The sequence below is a fragment of the Elephas maximus genome, chromosome 21, assembly GCF_024166365.1.
Source record: "Elephas maximus indicus isolate mEleMax1 chromosome 21, mEleMax1 primary haplotype, whole genome shotgun sequence".
Classification (NCBI taxonomy): Eukaryota; Metazoa; Chordata; class Mammalia; order Proboscidea; family Elephantidae; genus Elephas; species Elephas maximus.
Window position 1 is genome coordinate 58,890,359 of NC_064839.1, and position 14,756 is coordinate 58,905,114.

The following is a 14,756-nucleotide window of genomic DNA, read 5'->3' on the forward strand; positions in this document are numbered from 1 at the left end:
ACTTTCATGGGCTACAGGCAAATCTCAGCTAGCTTCTCATCCACCTGTGTGTTTTAGGTGTTTCATGTCTCAGGGTGAGACTCTACTCCGAGTCCTTGATACCCATTGTTTTGCAGACTTGAAATTACATTGGTCTCCTTTGTTTCATGGAGGCTGGAGGCAGAAGCAGGTTTTTGTTTGTTTGTTTGTTTCTCTTTCCTCAGCCCTGCCCTGAAGTGGGGTGAGTGATTTTTCTGCAGTTTTATCTTGCTACCCTAAAACCCTAGTACAGATATAAAAAATCTGACACCCCAGTTGGCCAGTAGCAAAAAGTAAGTTAATTTACCACTCATTTGGGCCATGAGGGAGCTGGTCACAGGTTACAATTCATGATAGGATATGTCCAGGAACTTCACTCTCACTGTCACGGGGGTTGGACTAGAGAGAGACCCTTGAGACAGAGAGAAAACTTCCCTAAGGTGTCTGCTGGCTTAACATTCCTTCCACTTTTGGCCATGTGCTTTGTCTCTTGAGATGGTTTCTAGAGTTCATAATCCATCCAGTCCACTTGTGTTATTTGTTCTGTTTTGCTTCCTTTTTCCTGTTGTTGGAGGATGGAAGTGCTAAGCTGCTTATATTGCCATCTTTGGGGGAAGCCCATTCTCCATGTGATTTCAATTTGTATCTCCCTAATGGTTAATGGCTAACGGTGAGCCCTGGTGGCGCAGTGGTTAACAGCTATGGTTCCTAATCAAAAGGTCCTTTGTTTGAATCCATCAGCTGCTCCTTGGAAACACTATGGGACAGTTCTACTCTGTCCTGTACGGTGGCTATAAGTCAGAATTGACTTAATGGCAATTGGTTTTAAAGGGTAATGGAGGAGCCCTGGTGGTGCAGTGCTTAAACTCATGGCTTCTAAGGAGAATGTCAGGGGTTTGAGCCTTTTAGCTGCTCCACAGGAGAAAGATGGCAGCCTGCTTCTATAAAGATATACAGCCTTGGAATCCTTACAGGGCCATTCCGCTCTATAGGGCCACTCTGACTCGCAATCGACCCTGTGGCAGTGCATTTGGGCTTTGTTTAATGCATAGTGATGCAGAATATCTTTTCATGTGTTTTTTGGCCACTTGTATATTCTTTTTCGTAAAATTACTCTTGGAGTCCTTTGCCTAATTTTTAGTCGAGTTGTTTGACTTTTCCTTGTTGAGCTGTAATACATTTAGCATATCATACCCTTATTACATACATTGCTTTTGAAAATTTTCTTTAGGCTCCCCCTCCCCTTTGTTGATAACATCTTTTGAGGAACAAATTTTTTTTTTCTTTACTTTTTATGAGGTTTCATTGATATAATTTGTCTTTTGCTGCTAGTGATTTTGTTGTCGTGTACATTGGTTGTATACCTGGGAGAGGACTTGCTAGCTCACACAGTAATTCTGTGTTTAAGATTGTGAGGCTCTTTCTAAGTGTTTGTTTGGCATCCTTGAGTATCCTTTCTTGTTATATCTGTTGAAACTTTCCCCAATTTTGTTGGATTGCCATCTTTTCATTGAGTACTAATCAATTTCTTTTTCTAAATTGTGGCAGAGAGAAAAATTACACATCCCAACAGAAAACTGTCTCCACCTCAACGTGCTCTGAGTGGGGTCTTCAGGCTCTGTGATTTCTGAGGGCCCCCTGCTGTCCAGCCAGGACTGATTAAGGCACCTGAGGGCCCTAAACACTGATAAAATCTGTGGTTGCCCCTCCTCTACTTACCAATGCATTCGAACAGGATATGTGAATTATAAACATGTGCTTGTAAGCACATGCTTGAAAGCACAAGTGTCATAGGGTTAAATTAAAAGAAATTCAGACCTTAAACAACCTTGGGCATAGCACCCTCCTGAGCCTGTGTGAGCTTCATTTCTAGCTGGCACATTCTCACCCACTGGAGATGTTTCCAATTTCATTTAGCGCCCTGCAGGGAAGGATTACTCAGTAAGCAAGGTAAGCATGGGCTAACAATGTAAGCACAACTAAGCATGTGCTTATAAAGTACACACTAAGAAGCATGTGCTGACCGTGCTTATTTGCTAATCTGTTCCTGGTTGCAAGGAAGAGACAGTAACGGTTCTTCGAGGATAAGACTTTTGCTGGGCAGGGACAGGAAACACCAGGGTTAAAAGGAAACTTCAGTCTTCCTCTGCACCTGCTCCTGAGATGATCTCTGTGCTCCATGCATTCTGAGCGCCTCCCATAGGCCAGTCCTCTCCCTTCAGGGGAGGTTTGTGTCTTGGGGCACACGGACTTCTCTTCACTGTGCCTCTTGCACAGTAATACACGGCTGTGTCCTCAGAAGTCACAGAGCTCAGCTGCAGGGAGAACTGCTTCTTGGATGAGTCAGCAGTGATGGAGATTCGGCCCTGGACGGAGGAGCCATAGCTTGTTTTCCATGATGATCCACTGTAGTAAGCAACTCCCAGCCATTCCAGGTCCTTCCCTGGGGGCTGGCGGACCCAGTTCCAACCATAATCACTAGAGATGGAGCCACCAGTGACAGCGCAGGTGAGAGACAAGGTTTGTGACGGCTTCACCAGTCCTGGGCCTGACTCCTTCAGCTGCACCTGGGACAGGACACCTACGGGAAAGAAGTGAAATTCTTGTGAGTCAGAAACAGAGCACACTCACCCGTATCACCCAACATTTAAGTCCCTGAGAGGCTCACACTGGGAAGCTGTCGCCAGAAAAAGGAGGAAACATAACAGCTTCATCTTCTACTAGGAAGGATAGTGCCTTTCCTGAGAGAGTGAAGATGCCCACACCACACAGCGTGGTAGGTGTGATATAGACAGAGCTGAGGGGAAATTTGCATGTGTCAAGGGTACTGGACTTACAAGAGGAAGGAGCCAGGGGCCAGCTTCTGCCTCACAGGCTCTTCCAAAAGGTGACTTCCTGAGTATTTAGACATCAGAGGACACAGACCTCTTCCTCCTCCTAAGCGTCCTCATTCCTGAGCTTCCATATTTTCATTCCCACCTCAAAGTTAGGAAAACAGGTCAGGGAAGCAGGCCGGTTTTCTGGACTCTGGGAAACAAAGTTGCTGCTAACCCTAGCTAACACATCACACAAAGGGCCAGTGCTACAATCCCCTATCCTTTTTGGGATCCCACCTGCAGACATTCTGTCACGTGTATGTGCCTGGTGAACATCCTCCTCTGGGGAGAAGGCCTGGGAGAAAAACACAAGGTGTGCTCTCTCTGTTTCTGAGTGCGGACTTCCAAGTTGTCCTCCCACTCACTGTTGATCCACTTCCTGCTCTCCCTTCTCCCATCATTCACCAGCTTTTGCTTCTTTGCTAATACTCTTACCCTTTCTCTGTTGGTATCCATTTCTTTTTCTTCTCTCCTATTCCCATGGAAGAGTGTCCTTTTTCCTACCTAAGGCCAAATTATCTCCTCTTTATAAGAACCGTCCCTAATTCACCCAACCGGAAACATGCTGAGGGCTCAAATATAGCAACAATTGTGATGATGGTGTAGGACCAGGCAGCGTTTTGTTCTGTTGCACATAGGGTCGCTATGAAATTGGAGCCACAGGATGGCACTTAACACCTAAACACAACAGTATTTATCCAAGTAATATGTACAGTACCAAGTTCAATGCACTTGAATGTTCAGGGGTCTTGGATCTTTAGGATGCTATTGTGTATCTTTCTGTCACTCCTTCTCTACCAATATAAAAACTTACTTATTTTAGCAAGCTTATGCTGATATAATTGACATATATTTCACTGATTTAAAGTGTACAATCAGTTAAGTACTAACATACGTGCATCTCAGTGCAAGCATCACCACAACCAAGAGGGTGAACAACTCCATACACTTCAATGATTTCCTTTTGTTCCTCTGTCATTCCTCCCTTCTGCCCTTCCCTCTGCTCACTCTGTCCCCAGGCACATACTGATCTTTATGTTAGTTTAGATTAGCTTGCATCCTCCAGAATTTACATACATGGAATCATGCAGTATGCACGTTCATTCTTTTAGCTTATTTCATTCAGCGTAACAATTCAGAGTTACATCCATTTGGAATGTGTATCAAGAATTCAGTAATTTTAATGCTGGGTACTATTCCAAAGTGTGCGTATACCTCAATAAATATCTGTGTCTTCACGGCCAGGGGTATGTGGACTGTCTCAAGTTTCTAGCTATGACGTAGAAAGCTGCTGCTCAGCATGGAACAGAAGAGAGCTGAGAAAAACATTGCTCTTCTTCTTAGAATGATGACAACAAAGCTGGAGAAACTGCAAATGAACACATTTTCTTTAACATCAGAAAATCGAAGCCACAGGACAAACAATAAATCTAAGCTCTGAAGGGAGATAGGTGCCTGCAGGAAGAAACGCAACCCTAACTTGAGTTTACCAAGGGTAGACAGTGCCAGATGGCATATAAGATACTCACGAGATTAAACCATGATATGTAATAAACCTCTTAACGTTGAGTGTGTTCAAGGCATTGGAGCGTGAAGTTCCCAAGTGTCACATCCTCTGGGAATTAGGAAAATCCTATAAAGAACTAAACACTTATGGTGCCGGAGAGGAGCCGATGGCACTTCCAGAATACACCCAGACCACCTCCCATATCTCTACTTCAGAACAAGAGAATTGATCTGTTGAGGAAATCATCAAAACTGGAATTCTACGGACACTGGTGAAATCTCATAGAGCCTGGCAGGGGAACCGAGGACACCACCAGACTCTGTCCAGAATCATCTCCCCTCTCTTCCATAAGGTATAAAAGCCTTAATTTGCAGGAAAACTGCACTCAAAGGGAAACCAGAGGTCACAGGTGGAAAACAATTGCACCCGGGGAGGAAACATAGAAGAAAGAAGTCAGTCCACTGTGCAAAAGTGGCAGGAAGTCACACTAGGTCCACAATAGCCTATAGAGGAGGGACAGGGACACTTGGAAGGCCACACATCTGACAAAGGTTAACAATGCCCATGTAGGAATGAGGCTCAGTCAAAAGATCAGAGAAATCTCTCCTTATTGCAAAGACCACCACAACACTAGCAATTATCAAACAGAAAATCATTGACATGTACCAGGGAGTGCTAAAAGGGCAGGTTCTCTCTGGGGAACATAAAATAAAGACTTAAAGTCAAAAGAGGAGAAAAACAAAAAAAAACAAACAGATGTTTCACTAAAGGAAATGAGGTTTCTGGCGTCCATAATAAAAGATAACTTAAACTCTCATAGCCATGGTAACAGTAAACTCCAAATGCAACCGTATCTTGATTCACACAAATCTCTACATAAAGGCCTAGTAATGGTAGAGCATCATTATCTCTAAGGAGAAAATAATAATGAGTAAATAATAAATAAAATAAAATGCCAATATCTACTGTTTTTCCATCTTCCCCCGTGACCAGTCCTCTCATATCAGCTTCCATCACTTTTCCTGGCTATCATCTAGAAGCAGTGGAACTCAGATCACAACTGCTGGTCATCTTGAAGCTACTAGTTTATGTCCAGGAGACAGCAATTCTCGGGCAGCTTTTCCTGGTGCATCACGACACTGTCCCCAGCAGAGTCTACCTCTGGCCCTTCCATGAGATAGCTGCCACACCAAGTCTTCCAATGCAATGCAGTGACTTTGATCAAAGACCAGGCTTGGTTCCAGTCTACCTGTTTCTTCTGGCTCAGGAGTCAAACACTTAGCCTTGACAAATCATGCCTGCAGTATTGTCAATGCCCTTCACCAGGTTACCAGCCTCTCCCCTCAGAACTGACCACACCACAGTGAAGGCCTGGGCCATGCCAGCATGCACCTTACCAAGGGGCATTGCCTGCACCTTGCCAGGGTAGGTGTGAAAGTACAGGTTGCCAGAGCTTACGTTTTAAGGCATTGTTTCAAAGCCTGATTGAAGACCTTAATTTATTCTGATGTTATGATCAATGATTAAACTGCTATTTTCCTACAGAGGAAAGATGTTAGTAAAGTAATAAATGACCCCATACCAGGAAATATTAGATTTACAAAGAATTTGTGTTTGTTTAAAAAATTTGTTCCAGGCAACTATGCAATTAAGCAGGGTCCTAAACTCTAAAAGTAAGTCTATTTAACTAGATTAACTCAATCACTGGAAATTAATTATAATAGATAGCACATACAGGTTCCGTGTCAAGAGACCTTGTTTCATTCATGTGATCCTAACCCCTCCAGGGGTCCTGAGTCATTTACCAACAAGGATCTACCACAACCATCAACTCTGTCTCTCATATTCCCCTTGATACGACATAGAGCAAATAGAAAGTATGTCTCTCTCTCTCCTTCTTGCTCACTTGCCAAAATTGGAAACAAACAAGATGCCCTTCAGTATGAGAATGGATCAACAATCTGTGGCGCATCCACACGATAGAATATTATTCAGCGATGAAAACAAATGAGCTACTGAGCCAAGAAAATACACGGATTAGTCTTCAGGGAAAGTAGCCAGTTTGAGAAGGCGACATACCATGTGATGTCCTCAATATGACATTATGGAAAAGGGGAAACTACAGACACGATGAACAGATAAGTGACTACCAAGAATTTGGAGAGGGGTAGGTAAAGCACATGTAAGTTTAAGAGTGGTAAAATTTGTCCCTATTCTATTGCTGTGGGGCATACATGACACTCTGCACCTATCATGGTACATAGAACTTTCCAGCAGGGTGTAACTTCATGTATGGAACAAATATATGAGTGTATATGTAGGTATAACCCTGCTGGTATAGTAGTTAAGTGCTACATCTGCTAACTAAAATGTTAGCAGTTTCAATCCACCAGGTGCTCCTTGGAAACCCAATGGGGCAAATCTAGTCTGTCCCATAGGGCGCTTTGAGTCAGAATCAACACGAAGACAAAGGCCTTTTTTAAATTCATATAATTAAAGAGGTCAGGATAGAATGCAGACTGTCTAAAAAAATTAATGGTGTTACAAATTTATGAAACAACTCACTGAAGAGGGTAAGGGGAAAGGTGCTAACCTAAGTAACTTTGGAAATGGATGCAATCTGGAAAACTAAAGGCAAAGGTACCTACACATAAGCACTGCTATCTAGGTGATAATTTTGTTTGTTTGTTCATTTTGCATTGAGTGCCTGGGGCAATGATTCTGACTAGCCACAGGAAATGAACAATTAAGTAACTGCATGGTAAATGTTGGAGCCAAACTGAAAAAGCTCTGAATCGCTAAACAACCTGGAAGTTTTCGAACGCTAAATAAATAGCGGAATGTTGGATTATGACACAAATTATAAAACCAATACCCATGAGTCCATACTGATGTTAACAAATGATTGAATTTTTTTTTTTAATATGGAGGAGGAGACAAACAGCTCATACAGAAGAATTCCAAATGACTCATGTATATACTTTCAGCATCAAAAGATGAAGTCTAACTCCCAATTCCTTTAGTATGTTCTGTGCTTACAGTCATGGGAAAAATTTTGAGTGACCGTGGATGAGAAAATGAGTTTTAGATTTACCATCAAAAACATGATCAACAAAAGGTAAAATATTAATAAACTGGTCAATATGAAAACTATATTTTTTCACTCTGCAAAAGTCAGAAAATGAAAAGTAAGAGACCAGGATAAATATTTGCAAATCATATATTTTGTAAATGACTTGTATCTTGAATGTACAAGGACACTTAACTGGAGAAAAGAAAGCAATTTAAAAAAATGTTGACCCAAGTTCTAAACAAATATCTCACTAAAAAAGATATTCAAAGAGATCATTCCTTAGGGAACTATAAATTACAACCATGAGATAGCTTTCGTAGCCTGTGAGAATGGCTAAAATCCAAACTACTGTCAACAGTATTTTGACAATAATTTGGAGTACTAAGAATTCTCATTCTTTGCTGATGGTAATGTAAAATGATACAGCTTCTTTGGAAGGTAGCAGGGCAATTTTTTCTTTTTTTTGAAGTTAAATGTAGAGTTACTATGTAATGTAAAAATTGTCCTCCATGATAATTACCCAATTAACTTTGAAACTTATACTCAACCAATTGAAACTCTCTCCTGAATATGAATTTCACTTAAAGGGCAATTGTTGCATGGGAAATTTGTACCTTCGTTAACTTTGTGCCTCATTCCTGATATCCACACTGTAGAAATTTCCATGGTATTTACATATGTTCAGTTGGGTACCACTGTTCCTCACCTAATTATAGTGAATGCATTTCCTATTGTTTTTTTTTTTTTTTTTTCTCAATCATTTAGGGAAGTTGTCACCCAAATTTTCCCTCTCATCTCCTGCCTCCTTCTGACATGGCTGCCTCCTTCCTCAGGATTTCTGACACAGTCAGGATGTGGTTATCACACTGTGCGATTGCACAGTAATACACAGCTGTATCCTCAGAGCTCAGACTATTCAGCTCCAAATAGACTGTGTTCGTGGATGTGTCGCCAGTGATGGTGGCTCTGCCCTGGAATTTCTGTGAGTACTCTGTTTCACCATCCTCTGGGTCATACTCTCCAATCCACTCATTATCATGATGTTGCTTATTGGTCCAGTTGTGAGGATTTTTGTTTTCTTTCTGTGGAGGTGTAATTCATACTGAAGGCTCAAATCTTTGATCTTTCTCAGTAAATGATGCAAGTCCTCTTCACTTTCAGCAAGCAAGGTTGTGTCATCTGCATATCACAGGTTCTCAGTGAGTTTTTTCTCCAGTCGTGATGCTGCATTCTTCTTCATATAGACCAGCTTCTCAGATTATTTGCTCAGCGTAGAGATTGAATAAGTATCGTGAAAGGATGCAACCCTGATGCACACCTTGCCTGACTTTACACTTCACAGTATCTCCTGGTTCTTTTCCAAATACTGACTCTTGGTTTATGTACAAGTTCCTCATGAGCACAATTAAGTGTTCTGGAATTCTCATTCTTTGGAATGTTATCCACATACTCAAATGCCTTCACATAGCCAATAAAACACAGGCAAAGATCTTTCTGCTGTTCTTTGTGTTCACTGAACACCCATCTGACATCAGCAATGATATTCCTCATTCTTTGTCCTCTTCTGAATCTGGCTTGAATTCCTAGCAGTTTCCTATCAATGCATTGCTGCAACGGTTTCAGAATTGTGTTCAACAAAATATTAATGATGTTGGATAATTTCTACATTCAGTTGGCTCACCTTTCTTTGGAATGGGTACAAATATGGATTTCTACTCTTTGGTTGGCTAGGTAGCTGTCTTGCATTTTTCTTGGCATAGATGATTTAGCAACCCCAGCACTGTATCCATTTATTGAAACACCTCCATCGTTATTCTGACAATTCCTGTAGGCTTGTTTTACCCAAATGCCTTCAACGCAGTTTCAACTTCTTCCTTCCATACCGTTGGTTCTTGATCATATGTTACCTTCTGAAATGGTGGAACATCGACGAGTTCTTTTTAGTACAGTGACTGTGTATTTCCTCCATACTCTCCTGATGCTTCCTGCATCATTCAATAGTTTGTCCATAGAATCTTTGAATATTGAAACTCAAGGCTTGAATCATTGGATTAGTTCCTCCAAAATAAGAAAAGTGTTCTCCCTTTCTGGTTTTCTAACTCCAGGTCTTCGCACATTTCATTATAATACTTTAGTTTGTCTTTTTTAGCCACCCCTTGAAATCTTCTGTTTATCTCTTTTACGTCATCGTTTCTCCATTCACTTTAGCTACCCACGTTCAAGAGCAAATTTCAGGGTTTCTTCCGAAATCCTTTTTTTTTTTTTCTGCCTTTTTAATGACCTTTGGCTTTCTTCATGTATGACGCCTTTGATGTCATTCCACAAGCTGTCTGGTTTCAGTCATTTGTGTTCAATGAGTCAAATCTATTCTTGAGATGGCCTCCAAATTAAGGTGTGATATACTCCAAGTCATATTTTGGTTGTTGTAGATTTGTTTTAATTTTCTTCAGATTCAACTTGAACTTGCATATGAGCAAATGATGATCCGTTCTGAATGAGCCCTTGGCCTTGGTCTGGCGGGTGACATGAGCTTCTCCCTAGTCTCTTTACACAGATGTAGTAGATTTGATTCCTGTGGTTTTCCTATGTGATGTCCATGTGTGTAGTCACCCTTTATGTTGTTGAAAAAGGTAGTTGCAGTAAACAAGTCATTGGATTTTCAGAATTCTATCATGTTATCTCTGGTGTTGCTTCTATCACCAAGGCCATATTTTCCAATTACACATCTTTCTTCTTTGTTTTCAACTATTGCATTCCAATCACAAGTCATTATCAATGCAACTTAATTGTATGTTTGATTAATTTTAGACTCCAGAAGTTGGTAAAAATCTTCTAATTCCTCATCTTTGGCATCAGTGGTTGGTGGATAAACTGGAATAATAGCCGTATTAATTGTTCTTCCTCGTAGGTGTATGGATATTATTCCATCACTAACAGCTTTGCACTTGAGGCTAAATCTTGAGATGTTCTTTTCTACAATGAACGTGAAACCATTCGTCTTCAATTTTACATTGCCGACTAGGAGACCACATGACTGTCTGCTTCAAAATGGCCCATACCAGTATATTTCAGCTCACTAATGCCTAAAGTGAAGATCTTTATGTATTCTATTTCATTTTTGACAAATTACACTTTTCCTAGATTTATGCCTTGTACATTCCCCATTTCCATTATTAATGGATATTTCCTCATTTGGAGTTGTGCCACATCTGCATATGAAGGTCCTAAAAGCCTGGCTCCAAAGTACCTCTTTAAGGTGAACTCTGCTTTGAGGAAGCAGCTCCTCCCCAGTCATCTTTTAGGTGCTTTCCAACCTGAGGGCTTCATCTTCTGGCACTGTATCAGACAATATTCCGCTGCTATCCATAAAATTTTAACTGATCAGTTTTTTCAGAAGTAGGCTACCAGGCCTTTCTTCCTAGTCTTTCTGAGTCTGGAAGCACCAGCGAAACCTGTCCATCAAGGGTGAGTCCATAAAGGGTGATCTTGCTGGTATGTAAAATACTGGTGACAAAGCTTCCAGTATCACAACAACACACAAGCCATCACAGTACAGCAAACTGACAGGCATGTGGTGTTCCCGTTAGAAGAGGATATTTATAAACACATCAGCATCCTTGTCAAATTCTATTTTAAATTATCTTTTGAAAAGGAAAACCCTGACCCTGACAGGAAATCACTTCCCAGTATCCTCTGAACCTCCCCTGGGGCTGGTCTCCTGAGTTCCATGTACCCTGAGTGGCCCCTGCAGGCCAGAACCCTCCCTGCAAGGAGGTTGCATCTGGAATTGAGATACTTTCCCCTCACATGGTCTCTTCACATCAAGACCTCCAAGGTGCTGAGGTAACTTCTGGAGTTCTGTAGACCCTGAGGGCCTGTGCATCCTCCAGAGAAGTCCCTGTTCTTTATGCATTTACACAACACATGGGGAAGGTTCAAGTGACTCTTCCTTGAACTAGAAGGATTTTCTCTATTTTTGAGCAGTTGAGTGTGTTTTTTCTAAAGCTAGTAATTCTGGTATATATTCTTAAGTTTTTCCTTATGATCATTGGACATTTTAGTACTTTATTTAATATCTCCAAACTTCAGTTTCCTTCACTTTCTAAATGGCAGATAAGCTATCACCTACCTCATAGATGTAAAATAAATAAAATAAAGATAATTTTCTCAATAGATATTTATTGGACTGCGATAAATACGCTCATAAAAATGTAACAGACTGTCATTGGAATAAGGAGCAAAGAGAGAAACTGAATGTGTTGAAAGAAGTACATGTGGATCAGAAGTTCAGGGCATGGAGTAACCAATGGTCATACTGGAAAGGACTGATTCTCATCCCAGGTTTGATTGTTTCTCCCCTGTCTTTTCAGGAACTCCCAAGGAGTTTCCTCCTCAGGCTCTTGGCTTGAGAAAAATAAGACACGTATGAATGAGTGTTAAAAGTCCCCAGAGAGGCTGTTGGCTTGGATGAATCAGGAAACTCAAGACATAACAGAAAAAAGTTCACTCATCATTCAGTGCACCTGCTCCTGTGGTGGCGCCTGTGTTCTGTGTGACCTAAGCGCCCCCTGCAGCCCAGCACAAACCTGGCATCATGCGGAAGGAGAATTTTGCCCACCTGCCCTTCACTGTGGCTCCTGGTGCTTCTCTTACACAACAATGTGTGCCAGCATCCTCAAGTTTCAGACTGCTCAGTTTCCAATACGCTAAGCTGGAGTGGGCCAGATGGCAGAAGAATCAGATGCTTCCTGTGGTCCCTCTTACCACAATGACCTGAAAAAACAAGTGAATCAATTAGATACGACAGTATAGTACCCCAGGACATCAAAGACAAAGTTGAGGTGTCAGACTCAGCCATAACGGCAGAGAGAGGGAGACAGCTCAGAAGCAGCAAAGAAATACCAGACCTGACGAAGCCCGAATTGTACAGTCTGCACAGTTTGGCACATGGGGGCTGAGACAAGCAGTAGCACTTGGGAAGCGCTTTTAGCATGTTGGGAGAAATCAAGCAGTATGGAGCCTGTACAAGCATCTGGAACCAGGGGGAATTGGCACTGGATCTGCGAAAGTTAAGTGTAAGACTCTATCCTAAAAAGTGGGATCAAAATAACCCTTCCCCCTCTAAGAAATGCCTTTCTTCTCCTCACTGCCCCTTCCAGATCTGCTCTGGTCCAGGTCCCGCAGTGTTCAGTGTTTGTAGCACCCCTCACGCCCAAGTGGAACCCATTGCACCTGAGCCAATCTCCTGACTTGGGGAGGAAACAAATAAACAAATTAACACACAAAAAGAAAACTACCTGCTCCTCTAAGCAGGAAACTCAAGGCTAACTGCATCCAAACTAGTCTCTATGCTTTATAAAATCCCCCTAAGCTGGGAACAGAGGGCAGGCACTGTCCCTTTGCCTACTTACGGGTGTAAGGTATCCACAGACTTCGAATGCCTTTCACCCCTGCGTAGACCTGTGTGGGCCCATTCAACATTGTAGTCTCTCATTAGCATAGTGCAACAGGCTATATACCTGAAGCCTATTTTCAACTACAACAGATAAGGGGGAGTGACAGATTCCTGAATTTTGACACAGTCCTGCCCATTAAGCAGGGTCCTCACCCACCCATATCAGGGGTCTGAGGTGGCTTCACCACTACAACTAGCCACCCACAACAGGGGTCTGAGAATAAGTGGCCCTCCCAGTTACAACAGCCAACAGCATTGGGTGCCTGAAATCTACCTGCAAAAATCAGCCATCTATGCACTCTGGTGAACAGGGATAGGTCTTCCACCTGGGCACTCAGGGGCAGACGTCAGCCCCTACCTTACTCAGCACATGACTCCCTAATGCAGCCAGATACCTGCGCCTGCTCCAATCACCCCTATATAGCCCTGACGATCTAGGATGGTAGGTGAGAGCCTGCACCACACTCTTTGATGGATAACCTGGAAATAGGCTATGTCCACACAAGAAAAGTAAATGGACTTCTGGGCACACATACTTGGCAGAAACTCTAACCACCTGGTGACAGGATGTGAGAATTTTAAGGAAGGCAATAATCAAAGTAGCTCACAGGTTCAACCTATTTGGGCATATCAAATCATATACACTGAGCTCCTGGATTTGACCTTGGTGACAGGTGTTTGTTGGCCATCTCACACTCATATTCCATTAAATGTGATAGCTAATGAAAGGAAAGCCAGATTTAGCACAGGTGAAGGTGATGTTGTCGGAGAGCTTCTCCATCCCTGAGATGGACTTCAACAGCTGCATGTGGGACCTTGCACCTAGAAACTGAAGTCTTCCTTTGCTGAACACAGGGCATACAGATGAAAGCCACTGACTCTGACAAGGGAGATGTCCTGAAGTCAAGCATAAACCAGAAGAGTTCTATCTCCACGGTCAGCTCTGATTAATGTGGACAGGTTGTTGATTCAGGGCATCCTGGTCTTGGGGTCTCACTTGGAGTCCTGCTGGGGTGTTTTATATCTCTATTGATTTACATGTGATGGGCTTGAGGGAGTAAAAGGAGGAGGGATCTGAGGAAAAGCCTCTGGATCGTGGACCACTAGGGGAACGTTTCTGCTTTGGGCCTTGTGAGGGTAATCTCTCACTCTCAACCTAGTGCTCTTTCTCTCTGGGCATAGAATTCTTCCCCTCAGACCAGAGGTAACCTGAGAGAAATGCAAGCTATTGGGCTGAAGTGGAAGGATGAATTATGGAGATTTCTGAGCATTGACTATCCCTGGGGACATCCTTCTACTCTTTGGCCTCTGTAGTGAGGAAGTCTCAAGTGAACTTCCCGCGTCCTGTGTGGAGAGTTCCAATTTGTGTGGATCCTGAGCAAGATGAACTTCTCTAAGTTTTCACATTCTGAAGACAGAATCAATAGTGGTTGCTCTTACATTATGTGTCTGTTTCTCTCTATTACTGAAATGAGCACTTAGCAATATCAATCTCCACCATGACTTCACATAGCATGTTTCATTCTGTGTGTACATCCCTATGCAAGATAGAACATATAGTGGTCAGGATGCAGGGAATTAGCTTCCTGCCATGAGCCTTCAGTCAAAAGTAGGCGTTCAAAAACTATGTCCCACAGCCCATTGCCTATATGGTGAATGAAATTTTACTGGAACACAGCCATGCCCATCTGTATTGTCTAGAGCTCCTTTCACACTCAGTCAACAGAGTGAGTAGTTTTCTCAGAGACAATGTGTCCCATGAAAGGCTATATATTTGTCATATGGCCCTTGACAGGAAAAAGTTTGCTGAGCCCTGGTCTAGAGGGA

General features: G+C 42.3%; 1 gene segment (V, D, J or C); it reads right to left on the bottom strand.

Annotated features, from left to right (window-relative positions):
* Positions 1-2,153: 2,153 nt before the first annotated feature.
* Positions 2,154-14,756, bottom strand: part of LOC126064609 (immunoglobulin heavy variable 4-59-like) — a 75,299-nt gene continuing 62,696 nt past the window's right edge. Inside the window, 1 exon segment of the V gene segment in view lies at positions 2,154-2,599. Within this exon segment, the coding sequence occupies positions 2,154-2,599 (446 nt within the window).